We start from the raw sequence: 24,311 nt of genomic DNA on the forward strand, positions 1-24,311 counted from the left end.
GGAGAACCTTAGGCCCAGGCGCCAATTCCAGCCAGCCCAGTGTTCCCCAGAAGGCCATGCCCCAAGGAGTTTGACATCTAGAATTAGGCTGTGTTTTCAGGGGAGACCGTGCAGAGAGTGACTCCACCCCATTTCTTCCAACCACGGATCATTGTTTCCTTGCTTTTGAGCAGTTCCCCCCCCCCCATTCTAAAAGGTTGAAATGCCTCTCTTACTGCATAGTTACTGACAGTAAGAGCGATAAGCTAAAATATATTGGTAATTTTGGCCTTGCCCTTTTGCCCCACCTACCACTTGAATACGGGCCCCCAAGAACTTCCCCAAATTGGAATTTAGACCTCCATCTGAAAGAGGTTCAACACCCCTGTACTATAGCCATTCTGCTTGAGCCAGGTAGGTAAGATTAGAGACATTAAGGTCAGGCAGTTCCTCAGCTTAAGCAAAAATGCTGCAGTGGTTGTTGCTTCCTAGAGCTGCAAAGTGTGGGTGGGAGGGAAAAGCATGTTAGTTTCAACAAGCCAGGTTCTGAAAAAATAGTTTGAAGCTGGCTTGTTTGAAATTAACCACAATTAAAGTTAACTGCAGTTTGCCACTCCAGACCACATGACAAACCGCAGCTAATCAAAAGAGGACGCATACTTCCGAAGTCCTCCTCCCTGCAGCTTGTACCTGCTAGCGTACATTACACTAAACCATTCTTTAGCATGATGTGCAAACACAGCTGTGCTGGCTTTATCATATGGTAATTGACTATGGCTGCATGAATGGCCCTTAACTTTGGGGAAAAGAAAGTTGTAAATACTTTTCTTTACACAGTCTTTAAATTCTATGCTACTCTAAATGTCTCCAGATTGACTGGTGGCTTATAAATATTTGTAAGATAAATATAGTAAGCCTCACCAATTTCTCGATTCAGAATCTTCTCTTCTCTGTTTCCTACTGGTTCTATGACTTTTAGAAAAGGCTGGAAGAGCCGCAAGTCACATAGTCGCCGCGTTTCATCAAAAAATTCTTCTTTTTCTGCTTCTTGTGTAACACTTACGAAAATGTAAGATGACTCATCTTGAAGGAGCTGATAGAGAGGGTATTTTCTAGCTTCTTTAAAGAGTTCGTGTTTGATATTTAATAGGGTGGCCTCACGGAGGCATTCTAAAGTCACTATCATACCATTAGGTAGAAGACACTCTACTAGGATTCTTGGTGGCATCAAGTGGATGCCCCACAGTTCACCGGAAGATGGTCGTGGAGGCATTTTGTTAGTTATCTTCTCTTAATGTTATCAAAAAACTATGTTTGTAGATTCCTGCAGGAAAACCTAAACAAAAGTAAAACATTTAAGCAGCATGTAAGCACATTTAACAATAACTTCTGATTTTCATATTCTTTACAGTGATGTCACATTTCCACCACTCTGCATGAAATAAAAGGTATGAAAAAGATTTAATAATATTTCCTACATCATCTCGCATAATCAAGTTATCATACTCATTAGAAAGAGAGCAGCTACACTCCAAGCTTTGACTAGGAAGTACATTTATAGTGATACACTCCGTAAGTGTGCTCAGCTTGCCTGATAGAGGCCTAAAACAAACTAAAGGGGCCCTATACCTACCACACATTTGGAGGCAAAGGCAAGCAAAAGGAAGAAGGAGAGAGGAGACAGAAACAGCAGAGCCATCAAGGGCTAACCAAAGCAAAAAGGCAGGGCAGCCAGGTACACAGGCTTCTTGCCACAGGCACGTGGCAACATAGCCCTGGCCATGATGTGGTGTACCACAAACAGATCCTGGAACAAAGGCTAGGCCACAGCCAGATTGCCATGACATATCTTTGGTTGTAGTTATCGTTGTCCTCTCTCTGGACAATTCTCCACTCCAAATTGCAAAAAGCCACCTTGCTGCCTGAGCAGACAGGTGTCCCCACCCAACTGCTGCCTAACATTCTTTGTCAGGGCTTTGCTCCAACTGTAAGAACTTCCATGTCAGAACAAAACAAATTCCCTATAAAACCACTCGGAGCATAGCACCATATGTCCTTCTTGGGAACAGTCCCTCCAAAACACTTATAAACAAAGTGACAGGAAAACCTTGTTAGGTTTATGCCAAGCAAAACACATTTGCTTGTGGACACTTGTGCTTTGTGCTATCCTTGGAGACCTGTGGCTATGTTTATACGCATGTGTGATACAGCACATGCACAACTTACAAGCCTCTCTGAACTTTGTTCACAGGAATCTTTGTTTTAATCCCCTTGTCCTCTTAAGTAAGTCAACACAAAAACCTTGCTTACTGCTAGGGATTTTTGGGAGCAAGTCTCAAGGTAACTCTTTCCACTGACATATTTGATTTTCTGCTACCAAAATTCAGTGTAGAAGAAGCCTGTGATATCTCACTGTGCCCCAGCATGTTCAGAGCTCTTGAACTGCCAGTCAACAGCTATAAAGAGTTAGAGAAAGGATACCTGCCTTATACAAGTGCACTTTCTGAACAGTCCTTATCTCCCTGAGGATGCTACCTTTCTTTAAAATGTTTACTGTGTACAATTCCTTTAGAAAAAGAAAACGGCGCCCTTCGTGGCAAACTGTACAAGACACCAGAGATCCATGCTACATGTTCCTGAGGTTCCAAGACTGCTTTTCACCCTTCTTCAAGGAAAATACAGAGGGGGCCACTCTGCAAAATGGATTGTGGTATTACATTTTCCCAGGTTTTGCAATCAAAATCACCATGCCTTCCCACTTTACAGTTGCTTTCCTACCTGTGAGGAAAAATAGGGGAACCTGTGGAGTCCTTTTCGCCCCTCCCATAGTCAGAGAAGCAACTAGACAGGGCAGGGAGAAAGATTTTACTTCTGCAGCAGCACCAAAACAGAATGCTTAACTCTTTCCCTATGGGGCTATTTTTGCAATTGGATTTGCAGCCCTCCATGCCTGCATTTTCCTTTTAAAAAAGTAGTGGTTAATCTTCACTCAGTTCTGAAGCTCACTGGATGACCTTGGGCCAGTGACTGTCTCTCAGATGAAGCTACCTCCCAGGGTAGTTGTGTGAGGAAAAAATGGGGGGGGGGTGAGACGGGACCTTACATGCCATCCAAAGCTCCTTAGAGGAAGGTTGGAATATAATAAAATACAAAACAAAACAAAAGGCAAGGAAGGAGGTGATCCTCAAATAGGTGCAAGAAGAAATGTTAAGTCACTCAATATGTTTCAGTAAAATTCTCTTTCAAGGGACCTCTTCCTATTTGTGGCTATTTTAGTGCTAGCCTCTTAGTTTGGTCCTAAACTTCCCTACCCCCACAAAAACCACCCAAACCATCTGCAAAGAAAAAAAAATTAACTAGCAATTTAAAGTACCATTGCATAATTAAATCTAGAAAGCACGCTCATTTCCCCTTTATTTGAAGGAGGAGGCATATTCAAGAGCAATAAGAGCAGTTAGATCAAAATAGCAGCTGGCATTTGTGCCCTTCTTCTTCTTTTTCTCCAGGAAATGGCAAGATATTGCCTGTACTTAGACGGTGAAAACATTTATTTTGCTAACGCATGGAAGAATGCCTCCAGAAGTCAGAACTTTGGAAGGAAGGAATATAAAATACAGGCCTTTTAAAATACGACTGGCAGTTAGAGCTGTTGAACAGAAGGGATTATAGTTTTGGAAAACTGAAGAGAGACTGACTGGGTTTGCCCGATTACAGCAGCCCACTGAGACTAATTTCAAACATGGTGGTTTGTGGTATGTGCCAGTAGCTATTTTCAATTCCCAGTGAGGGGTTGCCATAGTTCGTTGTGTTGTCCAAACCTGGGTGGCAGTGGAGGTTTGAAAGTTAAACAACCCTCAAATAACCCATAGTCTGTTGTAGGGTTATTTGAAGGTTGTTTAACCCTCAAACAACTGAACCATCTAGGTTTGGAATTGAATATTCAAAATGGCTACTAACACGCATCATTTAGACTTGGAAAGAAATACATTGAAAGATGTACACAGGTAATGGTACAATGCTAGGGATTGTACAACTCCTATTGGTATTAACATTAAATTCAAAGTTATTGGCTATGAATTTCCTTGCTAATAAATGCCACACCATAAAACTGTGTCACAATATGCTAAATGCACTTGCATCAAATATCCCATCAGAGGCATTTAAAACCCCTGATTTTTTTCTATCCTGCTCCCTTTTCCATTGAATCAAAGGTTACTGAAGGTACAAATCTAAAACTTTACTAATCAGAAACAAGTACACTACTCATAACAGGAGTCTCCACTTGTTTCCAGACAACTGAAACAAGCAGGAGACATAATGACTTTGTAAGAAGTCATACACGGAGGGTGACAGCTAGTCCACAGCAATGATACCAAATAGATTACCACTATCTAAAACTAGAGTGAATGTTTCCTCCAAACAATGCTACCTATAGCACCCAGAAGAGAGAATCCTCCAATCACAAAATATCAATGTTCTTATTGAGAAACACAGAAGCAACTATTCTAGCCATCATACGCCTTCTTTTAAGCACAAAATGTTCCACTAAATTCAATGGAGTTTATTCCATACACAAATATTTAAGTACAGTGAACACTGAAGGTAAACTTTGTTTAGAAACATCAAAAGGAGTTCTACATTTTTAATCAAACTGAAAAGCAAAAACCAAATATATTCCTGGATGGTGTCTAAATTACCATATCCCAACTTAGAGATTGGGCTTTGCTCCCACAGAGCTGCATACTTCACTCTTGTTGTCAATGTCTTTGTCCATGGCTAATGTAAGTTGTCATGGCATCAAGCTTTCAAAGGACTCCTTGGAAACAGCTCTTAAAACTGTGGCACTTTTGCCCCCAGTGCTTTAAATTAGGATGAAGCATCTTTTTGAATCTTTAGAAATATTTCCTACTCACTATATTCTATCTACATGAGGAGTGTATGAAATGTCTTTCACTTTACACCTAGGAGAAACACAAATGAAGTGTTTGGATTCAGCCTTTCATTTCCAAAGTAAATAATCTTCTGCTGGGCTCTCTGCCAATCTGCGGACGCGAATGAGAAACTGCAGATAAAACAACTTCTACCTACCTGCAACCTCTTATCCTTTTGGATCAAGCAGATCCCACACGGTCCCCTGCTTCACATGATGATTACATCATTGAAAGTTCTCTGTTATCCACATGTTGTACAGTACAAAGATGTGCGGGTCTTTGATATAACCCAGAAACATTGCTACAGTCTTTACATGAAGTGTTTTTCAACTTTGAGAAGCCATGCTGTTTGAATCTTTACTGCAGAGATCTAAAACTACAATTATATTCCACATATTTCCAAGACTAGTAGACTTGGCTGAAGGTCAAATTCTAATTAACCTAGAAAAAAGGAAAGAAAAAAAGGAAAGAATTATCTCAACAGGTGTTTTCAGGGTAAGATACATTTACACATCCAAAGGGTTGAATCCAAAGGAAGGAAAGTTTTAGATGCAATCCAAAAGCACTCAGTGAGAATAATTGAGACCCAAGTTTCCCCAGCTCCAGCCCTAGGTTTCTTTTCTTGGTTGTGCTAGTATAGAACATTAGAAATGTAACATCCCACCTCCTATAAACAGGGGCAATAATGGTACTAGAGACTTTTTGCATTACCCAACCAGCAAGGTAAGGAGCTTGACTATGGCATCAGTGTAATCTAAGAGGAGCCCTGAGATCCAGAGTAAGGAGATATACAATAGATGGAGTTTCTCTTATCTCAGTGCAGTACCAATGCTCCAGCAGAGGGTAGGGTAGGGTAAAGTGCAGTAATTGGATAGGTGCACCTTACAAACATCTGTCCCAGAACTCTTAAAAAACAACCCAGGAATGCCTTGTTCTGATTTGATGCTGCCTATTTTACAATGATTTGGCACGATTTGCCACATGAAGTCACAAATCCCCCAATCATCCACAGTCTAGCATATGTTGATTTACAAAAAGAAAGGTTAAATCAACATCCTCCTTTTAATGTTAACCAAGCCAAGCAAACAGTAACTAAGCTTTCCCTTCATCTTTTGAAATGCTATGCTATTGTATACACAAACTCCAAAAATATCTGACATACTCCGATGGAATACTGGGCTTGAAACAAGCAAGAAAACCATCAAGCTGCACTGCGATCTGTGCAAATCAAAGCTGTGAACACATGCATTTACTTCCCATCGACCTACACGTAGGTTGATCAATCAACTGAGTCAAGACAACGGCCTGATTTGCATGTCACAACAACCCAGGCCTCCAACTCTGGCTCGTCTAGAGATTTTATTTATTTATTTTAGCACTTTCATGCCGCCCTTTAGCCAAAAAAGGCTCTCACAGCGGCTTACAAAACTATTTCTTAAGACAGTCCCTGCCCACAGGCTGACAGTCTAAAAAACATGATACAAAAGGAAAGGGGATTGGGAAGGAGGAGGAAAAATAAAAACAAATTCAGTCACAAGATTGTTAGTTGCAAAGTTCAGCAGCTGCTTCCTCTCCCTCTAATAAGGTGTGATGGAGAGGAGCCTGGCTGCTGCTTCCTTTCCCTCTGATGGCCTCAGCACTGACAAATAGTAGCAGGAAGAAGGGGGACACTCAGCTGAAGATGGGTCCAGGCACGATGGAGAGGTGCCTGACTGCTGCTTCCTTTCCCTCTGATGTAAATAAAAGTTGAAGACAGAAACTACAAATTCTGTACTTAGAAAAATATATTATTGGGACAAGAACAGTTTCACACAGTCACAGTCCTCTGGTGAAGATGGCAGCATCCCCTGGTGCAGAAATGAATTTTGGATTTGAGTTTTATATAGGTCTATAGTTTTTCTAATGCTTTTTAAAATGTAAAATATTACACATTTTGAATGAACTTATCTTTAAAAAAATTATAGGAAGGCTTTTATAGTAAGTTCCCCCCACACCCACAAGTGTTATTGTTTTTTTCAATATTCATTTTCTCCAGAGGAAAATTTGTCTTCAGGGAAGGAGTGGTTGGAGTGGGGAGAAGGCTCCTCATTTTTTCCTCCAGGCCTTCACATCTGTATGGAGGGGAGGAATCATCCAAAACTGAGAGGACCACTTGATATGGGAAATTCTCCCCTTTCTATCAGCCTCCACCTTCCCCCTGTGCTCCATTCCCATACTTTTTCAGGAGGGCTCCCAACCTTTCAGTGAGTACAGAGGGGAAAGGAAAGGATGGAAAAAAATCCTTCTGTGAACTTTCTTAAGTTTACTTATCTTAGGATCCAATCCACTAAATTCCAAACATTTATTTAAAATTCTGTTTGCTTTCTGTTTCTAAGCTTTGCTTCACTCTTCTCTTGTGCCAAAACAACTTCCTGTTACAAGGATCTCATTTCACGATAAATGCAGATTGTTACCCTTTTTCAAAACTGTCCTGCTTATTCCCTCCCTAGAATAGCCTTTTCTATCTTTCAGGCAACTTTCCCTATCCTTTAAGCTTTGAAACCACTTCTTCAGCAGAACATCTTAAACAGATGACGTGCTTTTTCTGCCCCTTTGTAGCACAGGACTCTTCTCTTCACCACCTCTGTTCTCTGGACACTTCCCACACCTCTCTTTTCTAATGTAGAGTAAGCCAAGGGCAAGCAAATGGTCATTTTTATATCCTGTACTGCAGTTAACATAAAAGAACGAACTTTTCAATAGCAGCAGTAATAGGAAAGTATCCCATAACTTAAATTACTCCCTGAATGGAACTTTTGTCATGCTGAGAAGTAGATCCCCATGTATTTGCTTCCTTCTTCCTCCTCATTTGCCATCAGTGTATTTTCAACTTCAGCTTGTGGTTAGTAGATTCAAGAACATTTCCCCAAAAGCCAAGTCCTGGGAAGAACATGAGTCATTTTCCCAGGGGCAAAAATACTTGCCTATGTGATTTGGAGGCCAAAATTCTGGCCCAGAAATCCCAAACCGTAAAGACGAAAGAACAAAATGTTTTCATTCCCTCCTTAGGCATGTCAGTCAGTCCAGAATTCAGCACAAGAGCTGGCAGGGTTACTAGCTAGCTTGCTTTTGTGGCTCCACAAATCTGTTGCATAGTGACAGTGACACTGCTTGCAATCTTAATGCTTGTGCGCCCTGCCATTCTCCTCTTCCAGAATGGAAATCTGGCAGAGCCATAAAATAATGACAACACTACAATCCAATTACAAAACTATTTCTAAAGAGCTGGCTGGATTTAAGGGAAAAGACTCGAATGTTCTCTTGATACTTTTTATTTATTTACAAGATTTATATACTGCTTTATATTTAATAAATTTCCTGAGCGGTAAACAATAATAAAGGAAAAAGAACCCAATTACAGAATTAAAATATTTAATATCAAATTATGCCAATAAAAATGTGGCTGGTCTGTCAGGGAAGGCTTGTTTAAATAAAAATATCTTCAGCACTGAACACAAAACGATGTTGGTGCCTCCCTGACAGAATCAGGCTAGGAGTTCCATAGAAAACCCTTTATACACCAATAACAACACTTTAAACTTGGCCCAGAACCCCATAGCTCAATTGCAAAAGATACAAGGAATAGTAATCCAATCTTACTCTCTGAAATCAATCCCATAGGTAAGACTTAGAACAACAGTAACACAGTGCCTCCAATGCCCAGTCCTCAAAGCTGGCCCAGGATACCAGAGATCAAGTGGAATTAACAGGGTTGTATCCTGCCCCCCCCTCCCTCTTGATAAAGGTAACCCATTGGGAGACAAAAGCTGATCATGTCCCATAACCAAGTAAAGCCAGAATGAAATGGCTCTTAAAAAATCAGTATTAGGGGCGTGCTCCCTGCCCCAGAATTACGTGGTAACCGCGAACATCCGTGAGCATTCAATCTTCCAGAGCGGAGATTGGCCACTTCTAAACCCATCGATTAATTTCAGAGCAGAGATATGCCCAATCGGTGCTTCTAACATCTCTGAAATTATCCAACTGTTTTTCAGGCATCAATGCTGTGTGTGTGTGTGTGTCTCAATTGAGTATCTCCATATTTGGAAGATGCTGAATTGGGTTGAAGGGTAGCTTTGATATTGACATCTGTGGCTAATCAATCAGGAATTGCCACAGTGCTGTCCGTGACTGTGTTCTCCTCCAATCGTAGTGTTTGGGGGACTGGGAAACACTAACTGGCTGCTGATTCTGGCCGTGGGGTGGGGGTGGGGAGAAGAGGGAATGTGTTTCTGCTCAGACACATAGAAGTCAATTATTCACATTTCCACAGTGTGAAAGTGCTGCTGGGCTGGCTGGCATACTGAGTGAGAAAGCTTCTACACCTAAGTTAGGCACAGGCAGGTTCTTTATTTCAGTTAAACTATTACTCCTGTAGGCTGGCTAGGCTTCTAGTGCAAGGGGGGGGGGGGGGCGGCGCTCCATCCAATAGATCTGGAAGGCACCAGGTTGAAGAAGGCTGGAGTACAAACTTTCACCAGCAGCAGTGGAGTTCTGCATCAGCAAAGTAAAGGATAAAAGCTCCCTCCATAAATCCACAGGGGTGGATTAACGTACGTGTGTGTGTGTGTCTGTTTGTTTAAGGGGAATAATGATTTGCGGGGGGGGGGGGATGTAAAAATTCCTTAAAAAATCAAGGCATGAATGGATCTGCTACAAACTTAGCGTGCCTAAAGCCCTCCTTAAAAGCTATCACCGTGCCGTTTCATCTCTTTATCTTTAAAAATTAGGGAGCTGTAAGCATTTGATTAATTTCCATTAACTAGAGTGTTTCTCTGAAAACAGGTGGTTCTCTGATGGGTAATCCAAGGGGGGAGCCACTCCAAAATCGGGGCAAAGAATTGCCTCAACAGAGCTCTGGCTCAAATTTCAAGGTGGAGAAGACCCACTTTGCACACACCCAATCAGTATCCTCCAAGAGTGCTGCAGTTGTCCTACCATAACCTTCTCAAATACCTTCTCCAAGAAAGGGGTATGTGCAATTGGGTGGAAGTTGCAATCAGATTTTAGTACCAGAGTGGATTTCTTCAGGAGTGGCTGCACTACTGGCTCCTAAGGGGCAGCAGGAACCATCCCTTTGCATAGAGACAAATTTGCTACTCCCTGAACTACTCCCAACCCCACCGGGCTACATCTTATTCGCCAAGAAGGACAAGAATTAAGAGGGCACATAATCACTCACATTGCAGCAAGCACCCTATCCACATCATCAGACCACCACAACTGAAATTGATCCAAGAAAATGGGTCAGATGGTGGCATTAGATGCCTTGACTAGAGCTGTGCTAACAGTGTCAAATTTGCATCAGAGACGAAAGATTTTGTCCTCAAAATGTGATGCAAAAATGTCACAGTAGTTCCTTAAGGGATCCGTTCATTGGAAAGGATGTTAACAACCCCATATCCAATGGACAGCTACTCAGACACAATGGAGGCAACAAAATAAGCCTTCTTTGCTGCCCACACTGCCATGCAGTAGGCATGATTATGTGCTTCAGAGCGCACTCAGTCATTTTCATTGCAACTCTTAGGCCATTTGTGTTTTAGCCACATTATTCCTCCGTCTGCAGCTGCCCGGTATACCACGGTTGTGGCATCCTTGGGTTGTTTGATGTGACATGCAAACCAGGAAGGCTTGTCAGGGAACAAGCAAGTCAGAGTACCTGATTTGCATGTCATTTGCAGAGGGAGCAATCAGTGTGGTGTAACGTGGCTAGAGTGTTGGACTGGGAGATCAGAGTTCTAGTCCCCATTCGGCCATGGGAACTCAATGGGTGAAATTGGACCACTAACAGACTCTTAGCCCAACCTACCTCACAGGGTTGTTGTTGTGAGGATAAAATGGAGAGAGGGAGGAGGATTGTGTACACTGCCTTGGGTACCTTGGAGGAAAAAAGATGGGATATAAATGTAATAAATAAATAAATCTGGCAAGGTACACCAGCATGCTGCCATGTACACAATAATCCCCCCTTTTTATATATATATATAAAAAACAATGAGTTATTGTGATATAGAATTGGTTGAAATACATAAGAAGGGCCATAGTGGATCATACCAAAGACCTTTCATGCTCAGCATTCTGCTCAAGCAGTGGCCAACCAGATGCCTACAGGAAGTCCAAAGCAGGACATAAAGGCAATAGCTGTTGGAATCCTGGATTAGGATTCAGGTTATGTTTCCACGGATTTACTAATTGCTGAGGAGCTGGAGGAATCAGAAGACTCAGCAGAAAACTTAAAGGTCAACGTTGCACCTGGACATTGATGTCATAATTGAGTAATTGGTAAATTGATTGTTTCAATTAAGGGATTGCAAGCAGTTGCATCACTGTACAGTTAGCCTATAAAAGCAAATGTATTCCCATGTACATGTATCACTCCATCTTTCACTCAAAATGAACCACTAAGAGATGTATCAGAGCTGTACTGACTGACCGTATGTAAGTATTTGTATTTGTGATTGCCATAACTAAATTATATTTATGCCAGTAAAGGTTTGTTTAAACCTATTGAAAATCTCAGTCTTAATCTGTGTCTTTGCTGACTTTGCTGGAAACCGTTGCAAATACTCTGCTATAAGGTTATTGGCCAGAAGCCCAGTCTGGCAATAACTAAATTCTCTGCCACCATAACTCAATAATAGCAGCCCCATCTTCAGAGGCATGCTGCTTCTGACATTGGAGGTAGCCACAATGACAAGTAGCTGTTCATTGGTATGCTTTAGGGTGGATTCCTGCACTGAGTGGGGGTTGGACTCGATGGCCTTATAGGCCCCTTCCAACTCTACTATTCTATGATTGCCTTATGTGCCATCAATTTGTTGCAAACAGTTTTTAAAAAATCCAAGTTGGTGGCCATCACTATATCTTGTGGGTGTGAATTCCCAAATTCATTAAAAGCCCTAAACGGTTTGGGGCCAGGTTATTTGAAGGAACGCCTCCTCCCATATGTGCCTGCCCGGACCTTAAGATCATCCACAGGGGTCCTTCTCCGTAAGCCTCTGCCGAAGGGAGTGATGCAGGTGGCTACTAGGAGGAGGGCTTTCTCCGCTGTGGCACCCCGGTTGTGGAACGAGCTCCCCAGAGAGGTTCGCTTGGCATCTACATTGTTTTCTTTCCGTCGCCATCTGAAGACCTTTTTATTTTCTCAGTATTTTAACACCTAATTTAACTTAAATTTAAACTTCTATATTTTAATCTATATTATATTTTAATCTATATTAACTTCTATATTTTAATCTATATTAATTTTTCCTGTGTGGTTTTATTCTGGTTGTGCTTTTTATACTGTATTTTGTATTTGTGTTTTAAATTTGTTGGTTGTTTTTATGCTCTTCATGGTTTTAATTTTTGCGAAGAGCTTCGGCTATTGGGCGGTATAAAAATGTAATAAATAAATAAATAAATAACTATGCACTGTGTGAAGTACTTCCCTTTTATCTGTCTTGAATCTCCCACTATTCAGCTTCATTGAATGACCCCGGGTTCCAGTATTATGGGACAGGAAGAAGGTATTTTCCCTATCCACACCATGCATGATTTTATTCACTTCTGTCATGTCTCCCCCACTCCTTACCCATTTTTAAAGCTAAAAAGGCCCAAACATTGTAACCTTTCCTCAGTGGGTTCTTGCTCCAGTCCCTTGACCATTTTGGTTGTGCTTTTCTGTACCTTTTTCAGCTATACACTATCCTTTTTGAGGTGCAGTGACTAGAACTGGACACAGTATTCCAAGTGTGGTCACACTACAGATTTGTATAAGAGCATTATGATCCCGGCAGTCTTATTTTTGATTTCTTGATCTCAAACATGGAATTTGCCTTTTTCACAGCAGCTGCACACTGAGTTGACAGTTTCATCAAGCTATCTACTACAATCCCAAGATCTCTTTTTTTGCTCAGTCACCGCAAGCTTATAGCCCATCAACATATATCTGTAGTTGGGAATTTTTTTTACCGACATGCTTACACTGAACTATTTGCCATTTTATTGCCCTTTCCTCTAGTTTGGAGAGATCCTTTCTGACCTCTTCGCAATCCCTTTTTGTTTAACTGCCCTAAATAATTTGGTGCATCAGGACAAGGGTCCATCTAGTCCAGTGTCCTATACAAACACTGGCCAACCAGATACCCACAGGAAACCCACAAGCAGGACACAAGTCCAACAGCACCCAAGTGATCATGTTCCCGAACAAGTGTACATAGGTATACTGCCACTGATACTTGAGATAGCATATAGCCATCAGGACTAATACCATCGATAGCCTTATTGTTCATTAATTTGTCTAACCTTCTTTTAAAGCCATCCAAATTGGTAGCCACCACTACATTTTGTGTTAGCAAATTCCAGAATTTAACTACTGGTATGTGCCATTTGAAGAAGTACTTCTTTTTAACTCTCCTGAATCTCCCACCAATCAGCTTCATGGGATGACCCTAGGTTCTAGTATTATGAGACAAGGAAAAAATGCCTCCTTATCCACTTTCTCCACCCCATGCATAATTTTTTTACACCTCTATCATATCTCCTCTTACTCACCTTTTCTCCAAGCTAAACAATCCCAGCTGCTGTAATCTCCTCATTGGGGGAGATTCTCCAGCCTCTTGATAATTTTAGTCACCTTTTCTGTACTGTTTGCAAGTCTGCAGTATCGTTTTTTAGGTGTGGTGACCAGAGCTGTACACATTTTTCTAAGTATCATCGCACCATAGCTTTGTATAAAGGCAGTATGATATTGGCAGTTTTTTCTCAATTCCATTCCTAATTATGCCTAACATGGAATATGCCCTTTTCACAGCAGCCACACAATGGGTTGTCATTTTCATCAAGGTCTCCACTACAAAGCCAAGATCTCTTCCTTAGTCAGTCACTACTAGTTCAGATCTGATCAAGTTATACTTGAGTTTTTGCCCCAACATGCATCATTTTACACTTGCTTACATTGATCCATGTTTGCTATTTTTATGCGGATACTCCCAGTTTGGAGAGATTCTTTCAAAACTCCTTGCAATCCCTTTTTGTCTTAACCATCCTAAATAATTTGGTGTCATCAACAAGAGTGCTCACCTCTAATTCCAAATCATTTATGAAGAAGTTTAAAAGCATTGGTCTCAATACAGATCCTTGGGAGATTCCATTGTTTAAGAACTGACCATTTATTCTTACTCTTGGCTTTATGTTGTTTACCAGGGCCTCCTTCTTATTCCGTGACTATGGTTGCTCAGGGATCTTTGGTTAGGGAAGTTTCAAAAGCCTTCTGGAAATCTAAGTAAACAAGTCTACCAGATGTTTATCCACATGTTTATTGACACTCTCAAAGAACTCTAAATGATTATTGAGACAGGACTTACCTTTGCAAAAGCCATGTTGATTCCTTTCCAGTGAGACTTTGCCTTCTCTATGTTTGATAATTTGAGCCTGGGTTGTATGTCATAACAAATGATGGTTAACAAATTATGCATTGTTGAGAAGTCAAACAGCAGAAAGCATGCATGCTGCTTCTGGCCTACCTGCTCCAATAAACAACCCAGGAATGCTTCAGCCTTGGGTTGCTTATTGACATCTGACCCAGGAACTCTGGGGAACAAACAACTGAGGTTGAACCTATAGGTCAGACACCATGATAAACAACCCAGGTTGTTTATCCCCCAACCAAGGTGTGAGTAGAGGAGCGCTCAGTTAGCTTTGTCTGCCCTACACTTTCCCCCATTGGGGAGAATGCTGGGTGGGAAAGTTTATGTTCCTTTTCACTCTCCTAGTTGGGCAAGACTTCCATAATCTCAAGAAAACCCTTTCCCCTCTAATTATTAGAGACTAATAGCTTCCTGACACTGCTGTTGATAATCATGCTGGTGAACTCTTGGATTTTGTGCTGCTTTCCTGATCTGCATTAAATATTCTAGCTCAGCTTCTATTGTGGTTTTGAATAAACCCCAAGCATTCTGGAGAGATTTGACTTCTCTTTTAACTTCCATTTTATAAGTTCTCTTATTTTAGAGAACTTTCCTTTTTTGAAGTCAAATGTAACAGAGATGAGTAGCCTCCATACTTTTCACACAATACAGAGCAGAAGCAAGGATTCACCAGATTTCTGTTGACTCTTTTCATACCAAGTTTCAGGGATTTTTAAAAGACACCCAGATTCAAAAAGGAGAATTGCAAGAAATGCTATCATAAGCCAAGGACTTAAAATTTCGTTTCTACATGCAACTTCACAGAACAGTGAAGTCTCAGTTTATAATTGGTTTGTAAGTCTTTTAAGGGAATTCAAATCCAGGGATCAATATGAACAATAACAATTTCAATGTGCAGAGGGCTGCAGCTTTTAACATTTGAATTGAGTACAACTGTAAACTGTATTTTAAAACCAAATGTTAACTTTTTTAAAAAAAAAAACTTTCATGTATTGTTCTTCTCAATTCTACAACACTTATAATAGCAAAGTAAGTGTTTCCATCAAAAAAGATAATTGCTTAGATTAGGGACCTACTGGTGCATCTCTGGGAGATTTAGCAAAGGTTCTGACTTTCAATGGTCTAACAATAGCAGCAACTAAAAACCTTTTTTTCTCTTAAATTAGATTGCTGGAAAATACTTGGAGGCAGGGAGGAACCAGGAGTTCATTTTTATGTGAAAGAACTTTAGACCTTAGTTGTTGTACCCAAATTCCTGGGCTGAGCACATTCCAGACACAACCTGTGCCTTAAATCTTTGTGTATGTATTGCCACCAGAGCCACTATTTTGCACCTGACTTCAGCTGGTAGACTACAGGTTTCTAGTGAAAAACAGTAGACCCCGCAAGCCTAAAATCTGTCCACTCCTGCCTTACACAAATTAGCAAGTGAGTATTGGCCAATAATCAGCTAAGACTGAAAGCGTGCTAGTTGCTCATCCTTCAAAAATTTCTGCTAAAAATATCTCTCTTATTTTGGCCTAATACTGCAAAGTATTTGTAGACACCTCCAGTCTTCCTTTATTTAGCTTCAACGTTTACATTGTGATTGCTATAGCCACATATTTTACTACCAGTCTTATTTAGCAAGACCTGTTCATCTACCTGGATCCTTTATGTATTTCTTACACTATAATGCTTCTGCTCACAGTCACTTCTGCATGTCTGTTTGAGCCACATAGAATGTTGAACTGCAATACTATTACTGCTAGTGAAAAATAATTAGATAATTTATTATTTATTTCTGAAATATATACCTTGTTGTTTATGGGCCAATTGGCATTCCCAGGGTGGCTTACAAAAACGTAAAATACAAACTTTGCAAAAGTTCAAAAATAACAAAAACAGCATAGCAAAAAACAGCATACAAACTCCAAACAATTAAAGCATTTTTTAAAGAATTACAAACATTAAAAGTTAGCACTGTTAACAAGTCTGTGAATAAAAAGTTCTTCAACTGGCTCCTAACGTGGGCACCAGGCAAGCCTCTCAAGGGATGACATTTCACAGATAAGAGCAATACAGGAGAAGGTGGTCAGCGTATACCTGGCTCCTCTTATTTTGTGAAGAATTAGTGCCTGAATTTTGTTGCTTTCCTGCTCCCTCCCCATCTCCTTTCTCTTCTGTCTATTACACTAAGGCTGCAGGCAGGGACTATGTTGGTTTTTAATCTTTGTACAGTGCCTACGAAACTTAATCTATAGAGAGATATAGATTACTCCCCAACTGTGAGTCCTCTACTGTGCAGTCAGTCAGCTACTAGTAACTATGTAAAATAACTGTGGAAGAATCATCACTATTAGTATTCCTAGACAAAACAAATATGCATGAAGAATGTCCTACTTCTAAGGACTTACTCAGAAATTACACTTGTATAGATGAGAGTAGTTTTGATAACACTTGAAGAATACAGCTGGATCAGACTAAGCATTTATTCTAGTCCAGTTCCACACTCCAATTAATAGACAGAGGACAGCAGCATAATAAAACAGGAACTTAGTCCAGAAAGACCAGTACAGCTAGAAACTCTTTTCAGACCTGTGTTGTTATTGAAGATGCATTATGAGCCTTAATAACTCCCTCGCTTTGAGACCTCAGATATTACAGTCCAGGTGGTTAAAGCCTTGTCAGACCAGAGCAATTTCTCAGACTGTTGCCTCACCCTTGAACAACCTACTAAGCAGCGAGTTAAAGCAAAAGCGCATCATCACAGTTCTAGCATCATCAAACTGAACTTTGGGAAATGAAGCCGCTTGCACTCACATGAACCCCAACAATCTTGGGGTTGTGATGGATAGCTTTCCATTTGTATATAACATAAAAGGGACTTGTCTTTAAGTTTGTAGTGGTAATAGAACCATAGGAATTATTTTCAAGCTAAAAGCAGCACATTGTGGTTATCAATAAAAAGATGAGCGGAGGAAGCGGGGCAGAAACGTTATGTTCTCCATCTTCTTTTGACTCTTACAAAAAGACAGCTGCGAGAAAATATGCAAATTAAAGTGTGCTAAGATGAAAGATCTAACTTCGCATACATGCTCAACAGGTTTGAGCATGCAGTGACTGACCAAGAAAGGGATCTTGGGGTTGTGGTGGATAGTTTGATGAAATATTGACCCAGCACACAGATGCTGTGAGAAAGGCAAATTCCATGTTGAGGATTATTAGGAAAGGAACAGAAAATAAGATTTTCCAAAATCATAATGACTTTATACAAACCTATGAGGTGACCACACTTAGAATACTGTGTCCGGTTCTAGTCACTACACCTCAAAAAGGATATTGTAAAGCTGCAAAAAAGGCAATCAAAACTATCAAGGAGCTGAAACATCTCCCTCATGAGGAAAAGTTACAACACTTGGATGTTCTAGCTTAGAAATAAGGTGAGTAAGGGACAGGACTTAATTGAGGTATATAAACTTATGCATGGTGCGGAGGAAGTGGGTAGGGAGAAGCTGAATGCTCGGAGATTCAGGACAGATAAAAGGGAATTACTTTATGTAGTGCATAGTTAAACTATGGAATTCGTTATCACAGAATGTACTGACGGCCACCAACTTGGAAAATTTTAAAAGAGGATTAGACAAACCAATGAAGGATAAGGCAATCAACAGCTACTCGTCATGAAGGCTATATATTACTTCCAGACAGTATGAATCATAAAATAGTTGAGCTGGAAGGGGTCTACAAGGCCATAGAGTCCAACCCCTTGCTCAATGCAGGAATCCACTTTAAAGCATACCTGACAGATGGCTGTCCAGCTGCAACTTAAATGCCTCTAGTGTGGGAGAGCCCACTACCTGCCTATGTCATTGGTTCCATTGTTGTACTGCTCTAACAGTCAGGGAGCTTTTCCTTGTGTCCCGCCAGAATCTGGCTTCCTGTAGCAAAGCCCGTTATTCCATGTCCTGCATACTGGGATATTCAAGAAGAGATACTGGCCCTCCTCTGTGTGACAACCTTTCAAATATTTGAAGAGTGCTATCATGTCACCCCTCAATCTTCTCTTCTCCAGGCTAACTTTCAGTATCTCCTCGTAGGGCTTTTTTGTTTTGTTTTTAGCATCTCCTGCTAACCTCAGCTCATTCTCAGCTTTAGCCTTCCTGACACTATTCCTGCACTTCTGGTGCTACCTGTCTGTACTCTTATCTTCCTTTCACTTCCTATATGTATCCTTTTTGTTTTCAGGTCATCTCTAACCTTTTTGTAGAGCCACATTGGCTTTTTCTGTTGTCTTCTACATTTTTTCCTTGTCGGAATTGTTTGTAATTGTGCCTTTAAAATTCCCTTTTTTAGAAACCCCACCATTTTGAACTCCTTTTCTCATTAGGGTCACTTGTCATGGGACCTTACTTACCATTATTCTAAGTTAAAATTAGCTTTCCTAAAATCCAGAGTACATGTATGGCTACACTCAGCTTTTGCTTCCTTTAAAATCAAGAACTCAAATATGACATGGTCACTGTCCTCCAGAGTTCCTGTAATTGCCACTTTATCCATTAAGTCATCTCTATTGGTCAGAATCAATTCAAGGACAGCCGATCCCCTAGTTCCTTCCTCCATTTTCTGTAGGAGAAAGTTAACAGCCACACATGCCAGAAATTTCTTGGAGGGGCCACGTTTGTCTCCCAACAGATATCAGGGTAACTGAAGTCCCCCTTACTACTACATCACACTACTTTGAAACACTGGCAATTTGCTTTTTAAAAGTTTCATCCTTGTCTTCTCGTTGATTGGGTGGTCATTAGTAGAGTCCAACTACCATGTTCCTTTTATTCCTTGCCCCATTTATTTTAATCCAGATGTTCTTGATGGGGTGACCAGGCTCATCCGCCTATATTTCTATGCAGGGATAAGTATTTTAACATATACTGGTATGCTCCTGTATACCAGTTGCTTGTGACCTTCCCATGACATGTGGATGCCCACCATGTGAACAGAATGCTGGGCTAGATAGGCCTTTGGCCTGATCCAGCATGGCTCTTCTTATGTACAATATTTTCAAAACTCAGCATTGTTCTACAAGAATTTTAAAATCAAACGTTCCAAAAAGAAAGCATATGCTTTACAAACAGAAGTCCTGAGGATCATTCCCTGGCATCCCCAGTAAAAAGACTGGGAAAGACTCTACCTAAGTTCTTGGATAACAATGGGTCAGATGGACCAATGTTCTGACCCAGTATAAACCAGCTTCATATAGTCACTTGCATATAAATTTACAAGAGTTAATCTATGCCAGAATTTTTTTGATAGTGCAACTAGATATTATGAGAGAAACAAAACAGTCCCAATCTCATGTTTCCCTTGTAAATTGAAAGTGGGAGCACTTAACACTTCCCCAGCTCATGGATTTTTATCTTGAAATACTCCATACCTGGCAGTTCCCTGCCCTCAGTCAGGCTCCAAAACTGGAAGTAAATTGGAGGGAAAACAGTTTTGTGGGGGCATTTGCAGGGAAGAATCAGCAGAAGCTGGAGGGATTAGGCACCCCTCCCATTTCCCAATCATCATCTACAAGAGCCCCATGTCCCTGCGTTTTCGTTATCTTGGCAGACCACACATTTACCAATATAATATCAAGTTCTGCCCAGAAACGCTACACAACTTTTTCCTAAAGCAGGAGACCATGCCCAAAGAGAAACTGGTGTTACATTTAATGTCTGCGGGACTGCAACCATGCAGCACCATTATATGCTTGCTTACTATGCATGTTTAAGGCCTACTGTGTTCAACAGAATTTGCTCAGTGCGCATAGGATTTATCTGCAAAACAAATAGCTTGTACTATGTATCTTGTATCCGAATATGCAGCTACTGAAAAATTAGCATGATGAGCTACTTCTACAATTTTACTTATTTAATTACACACACACTGGAGTAAATGACACCGAACATAGTGGGACTTACTCCCAACTAAATATGCATATGCTTGGGCTGCATATCCAGTCTCATATTGCAGCCTTCCCTGCTGACCTCCCTCTTACACATGCAGAACTGTATTACATTCCTGCACTGAAAATGGACAGATCCTCCCCTAACTTAAGAATGTACACATGGGTCAGCCATGCAGGGACAAGCAGATATGGGAAACTCAGTTGACAATCTGGCATGGGGCAATAGTTGGAGGCAAAAGAAAAGGAACACACTATACAAATGTGTATTTCTCATTTTGAAAATATATACGCATTCAGCCATTTTTAAAAGGTTAGCCATTGAAGTTTACCAAACTAATCAGCATCCTTTTAAGACACTACTTAGTTTTCCTCAGCTTGTATTATTCATCACACACATGAATTGTTCTTACATCAGATACTACAATGCTGTTATCATAGTTACTCCAGTATTTGCATGTGTGCACTATAAACTTGAATATTAAATAACTGTTCTTGGTCTTTGTTAGCATAAAAGAATGGCATTTCCATCAGCTACAAATCAACATGCATTAAAGCACCAAGAAAATAGCAAGTTAAACAATGCTAATCTACACATTATTAGTCCCCCCTCTGCTATCCACAAAAGCAGCAGCATTAACGAGGCAGATTTTGGATGCAACTAGTCTACTTGAGAGGTATAATCAGTTTGTTTCACATAAATATGCTCACAAAGCACGCTTTGTAAAACATAAAGCATGCTTATGAAACAGCATTAAAGGGATTTCCCCCCTCCTTTTTACATCCATGCTGCTGGTTTTTGAGCTTTGCAACCATGCAGTCAAATAATAACTTCACTGAAATTATGCAATTTGTTTTTCAGATCTTATGGGTACTCAAGAGATATTTAAAACCAGGAAGCCATGTGGCTTGGAGTTATGTACAAACACATTCATTGATGAGATCTGACTGTGATACCTGTATCATGAAGATGACATCTCATTTCTAAAGCTCAACACACTGGCCTACAATCTGTAAGTTCACTTCAACATCTATACAAGAGACAGCTTCCTGTAAAGACATTTATGACAACAGCCTCCCTCTCGTCTTACATGTTAATCACAACAGTGAGCACTGGACTACTACACAGATTACAACAACAAATGCAGTAAGGTGTCATTGATTACACTTAGCCCTACTAGCCTGATCGAAACCTCTCAGGCTTGTGCAGACACAAACTCTAAATGGGAAGGAAAGGGTGGTGGCCAACATTGTTTGTAAGCCACCGAAACCCCAACGTCTAACATTTCTTCAAACTCCATTGCACGGGCGGTTCAGGTAAATATCCTATATTACCAAGTGGCAGGGCCCATGATCTTTCTCATTCATCCTGAGCAGCTTTTGCAAAAAGGAGGCACTTGGTGGGAATGCAGAAGAGGCTGAGGGATGAGAGTCCGGAGAAAAAGGGAAGAGGCACAAAAACAGGATGGTGGGGGAGGAAAAGAGCAAATCCACAGGTAGAGAGGAAACAGGAAAACAAGAAGGCCCTTACATGGTAGAGAGAAGAAATAGCAACATAGGACAAATCCGAGTGTGTTTAGAGAAGAGAAAAAGGTTCTTCATACAGAATGTTAGAAAGCTGGATGAGGGGGAATGGATGAGTCAAACAGAACGAAGGATAGGAAACAGGAGAAATTTAGGTGGGGAGAGGGAGTGGATTTGATGTCCATAGTGCAGGGGTCAGCAACTTCTAGAGCAACCACACTGCCCCCTCCAACCAACCAGGAGCTGCAGCCCATCCCTGCTGCCACTGAATTTGGTGTGTCAGTGGCCCAAACTGGCAATTTCACAAGGAAATAAGGCACATGAGGAGCATGTGCCTTGCTTCCAGGAAGCTGATTCTGCATGCTGTCCCCACGTATCTTTGTTTCCCTGTAACACTGCTGCAATTTGGGGGGGGGATGCAAAATCAGCCATGGGAAGCTGCAAGCGGACTGCTTGTTGCCCACCACTGCTCTAATGTGTAAGACCAATAATCCTGCAAAACACTGTGGGATTTACTTCCAAGTCAAGATACCTAGGAGTTGGCTGCAACACATTTAGTGGGGCATGACCTTTGGTAGGTTTCTTGTGATCCTGGTTGTGCTTTTTATACTGTATTTCGTAATTGTGTTTTTAACCTGTTGGATGTTTTTTGTGGTTTTAATTTTTGTGAACCGCCCAGAGAGCTTCGGCTATTGGGCGGTATAAAAATGTAATAAATAAAGAAATAAAAATACAAGTAGGCACATGCCATAATAAATGTGTAAGCCTTTAAAGGTTCAACAAGACTAATGTCCCCCCTCCCACAACTCCCTTCTGGAATATTGTGCAAGGAAGATGACAGTGAGAGGGCATTTCCTAAGAGAAAGGGAGTGTGTTTGTGTGTGTGTGTGTGTGTGTGTGTGTGTGTGAGAGAGAGAGAGAGAGAGAGAGAGAGAGAGAGAGTCAAGACACCCACATAAGAGACTAGAAAGAAAAGGAACCCCCTACCTCACTGGACTGTTGTGAGGAAAAGGAAAAGGGGGATCATTTCTGTGTCCCTAAACCCTTTGGGAGAGAAAGGGTAGGATGAAAATATCATAAATAAAGAGCTCTGGATAGTGGCAGGCGTTAATGGGGGATGCCACCGTCATGTAGATAGGGAGTAATCTTTTAGGTCACAGAAATCAAATGAGGGGGGAGAGAAGTGACTGAAATAGGAATTCCTCTTATGGGATGTGCACAGAGGACAAAGGGGTAAAGCAGGGAGGGGGAAAATAGGTAAGCAAAGCCCAAACGGTGCACTTTATAGATGAAGAGGTGTGTGTGGATTTCAGGATGTATGAGCAGAGGCCAGGGGACCCAAAATATGCTTAATAACGCAAACCTATGCATGCCTGTTCCATGTAAGTGCGTTTAGGATTGAAATCTAAGGTGGCACATTGTAAATAAACACATATCCGAGGGACGAAACCCCGTAGCCAAGGCAGAACTCCTTCGCGGGATCCCTTTTTACACGCGAGTAAGCCCCGCGCGGACTCGACTTCCACGTCCAACGTGAGCAGAACCGGCGCGGCCCCGGGAGTCTTAGGAGGACGCGATTCCACAAGTGAGTAGTTCCTTCTTCCCTGAGAGGCGCTCGCCTGCCTCTGGCACCTTCTCTGCCAGAGAAGCTCCGTGGCTCGCCCCTCCACAGCACCCACCCACCTACCCACTGACCCCCCCTTTTCTCCGGGGCACTCACCTCCGCGTGGACCGGAGCCGGAGACAGCCGAGCCCGGAGGAGGGAGGGAGGGAGGGAGAGAGGCGGCCGGAATCCCCTCCCCACTACTCGGCTCGTTCTCCCGCTCCCCTCAGCGCCCGCCTGCGAGTTGCCTGTCCGGCTGTGGCGCGGGCGCCTTGGGTCGCCCCCCGAAGATTCCAGCGGCGCGTGCCCGCGGCCCCCTCGCTCGCGTGCCCGTTCCTCACCCGCTCAGCGTTTGACAGAAAAAGGGGGCGGGCGGGGGCGCGCTCTCGCTCGCTCGCTCTCCTTCAGCTGACGGAGCCCCGTTGAGTCCGTTGGCGGGGGCGCGCGCGAGCGCACACAGAGGCAGTTGGGTCGCCCATTCGGGTTTCTCCCCCCGCTCTCACACGCGCGCGCGCGCACACCCTCTCTCTCTTTGTCGCTCGCACTCTGGAGCCCAGTTTGCTTCCTTCCGTCTTCCCTCCACCCAACAGATAAATAAACAAACAAACACACACAAAAACCCCAACCGCCCACACACCCAAAACAGGAAGCAAAAGAGGTGTGACCCCGGATGTAAACAGGTACGTCTGACGGGAAGAAGAGACAGGGGGAAAGATAGGAGGAAAACACACACACACACACACACACACACGGGCGGGTAGGTAAACAAGACCGGACCTCCAATGCGCGTGCGCCGGTGCAGACCGGACTTGGGCGGGATTTACTCTGACGCAGGCGCACTGAGTGCAATTTTGAAGTACTAGATGTTCATCCTCCTTAGAATAGACCCACTG

General features: G+C 41.9%; 1 protein-coding gene across 1 annotated transcript in view; it reads right to left on the reverse strand.

The window, feature by feature from the left end:
- Window positions 1-24,031, reverse strand: part of PIK3CA (phosphatidylinositol-4,5-bisphosphate 3-kinase catalytic subunit alpha) — a 47,407-nt gene extending 23,376 nt beyond the window's left edge. The window contains exons 1-3 of the mRNA XM_063131945.1: window positions 23,536-24,031; window positions 5,068-5,351; window positions 901-1,315 (exon numbers count right to left, since the gene is read on the reverse strand). Of these exons, the coding sequence (XP_062988015.1) occupies window positions 901-1,252 (352 nt within the window). The 5' untranslated portion in view covers window positions 1,253-1,315; window positions 5,068-5,351; window positions 23,536-24,031. The remainder of the gene's footprint in view (window positions 1-900; window positions 1,316-5,067; window positions 5,352-23,535) is intronic.
- Window positions 24,032-24,311: the final 280 nt, after the last annotated feature.

The sequence above is a fragment of the Elgaria multicarinata genome, chromosome 8, assembly GCF_023053635.1.
Source record: "Elgaria multicarinata webbii isolate HBS135686 ecotype San Diego chromosome 8, rElgMul1.1.pri, whole genome shotgun sequence".
Taxonomy (NCBI): domain Eukaryota; kingdom Metazoa; phylum Chordata; class Lepidosauria; order Squamata; family Anguidae; genus Elgaria; species Elgaria multicarinata.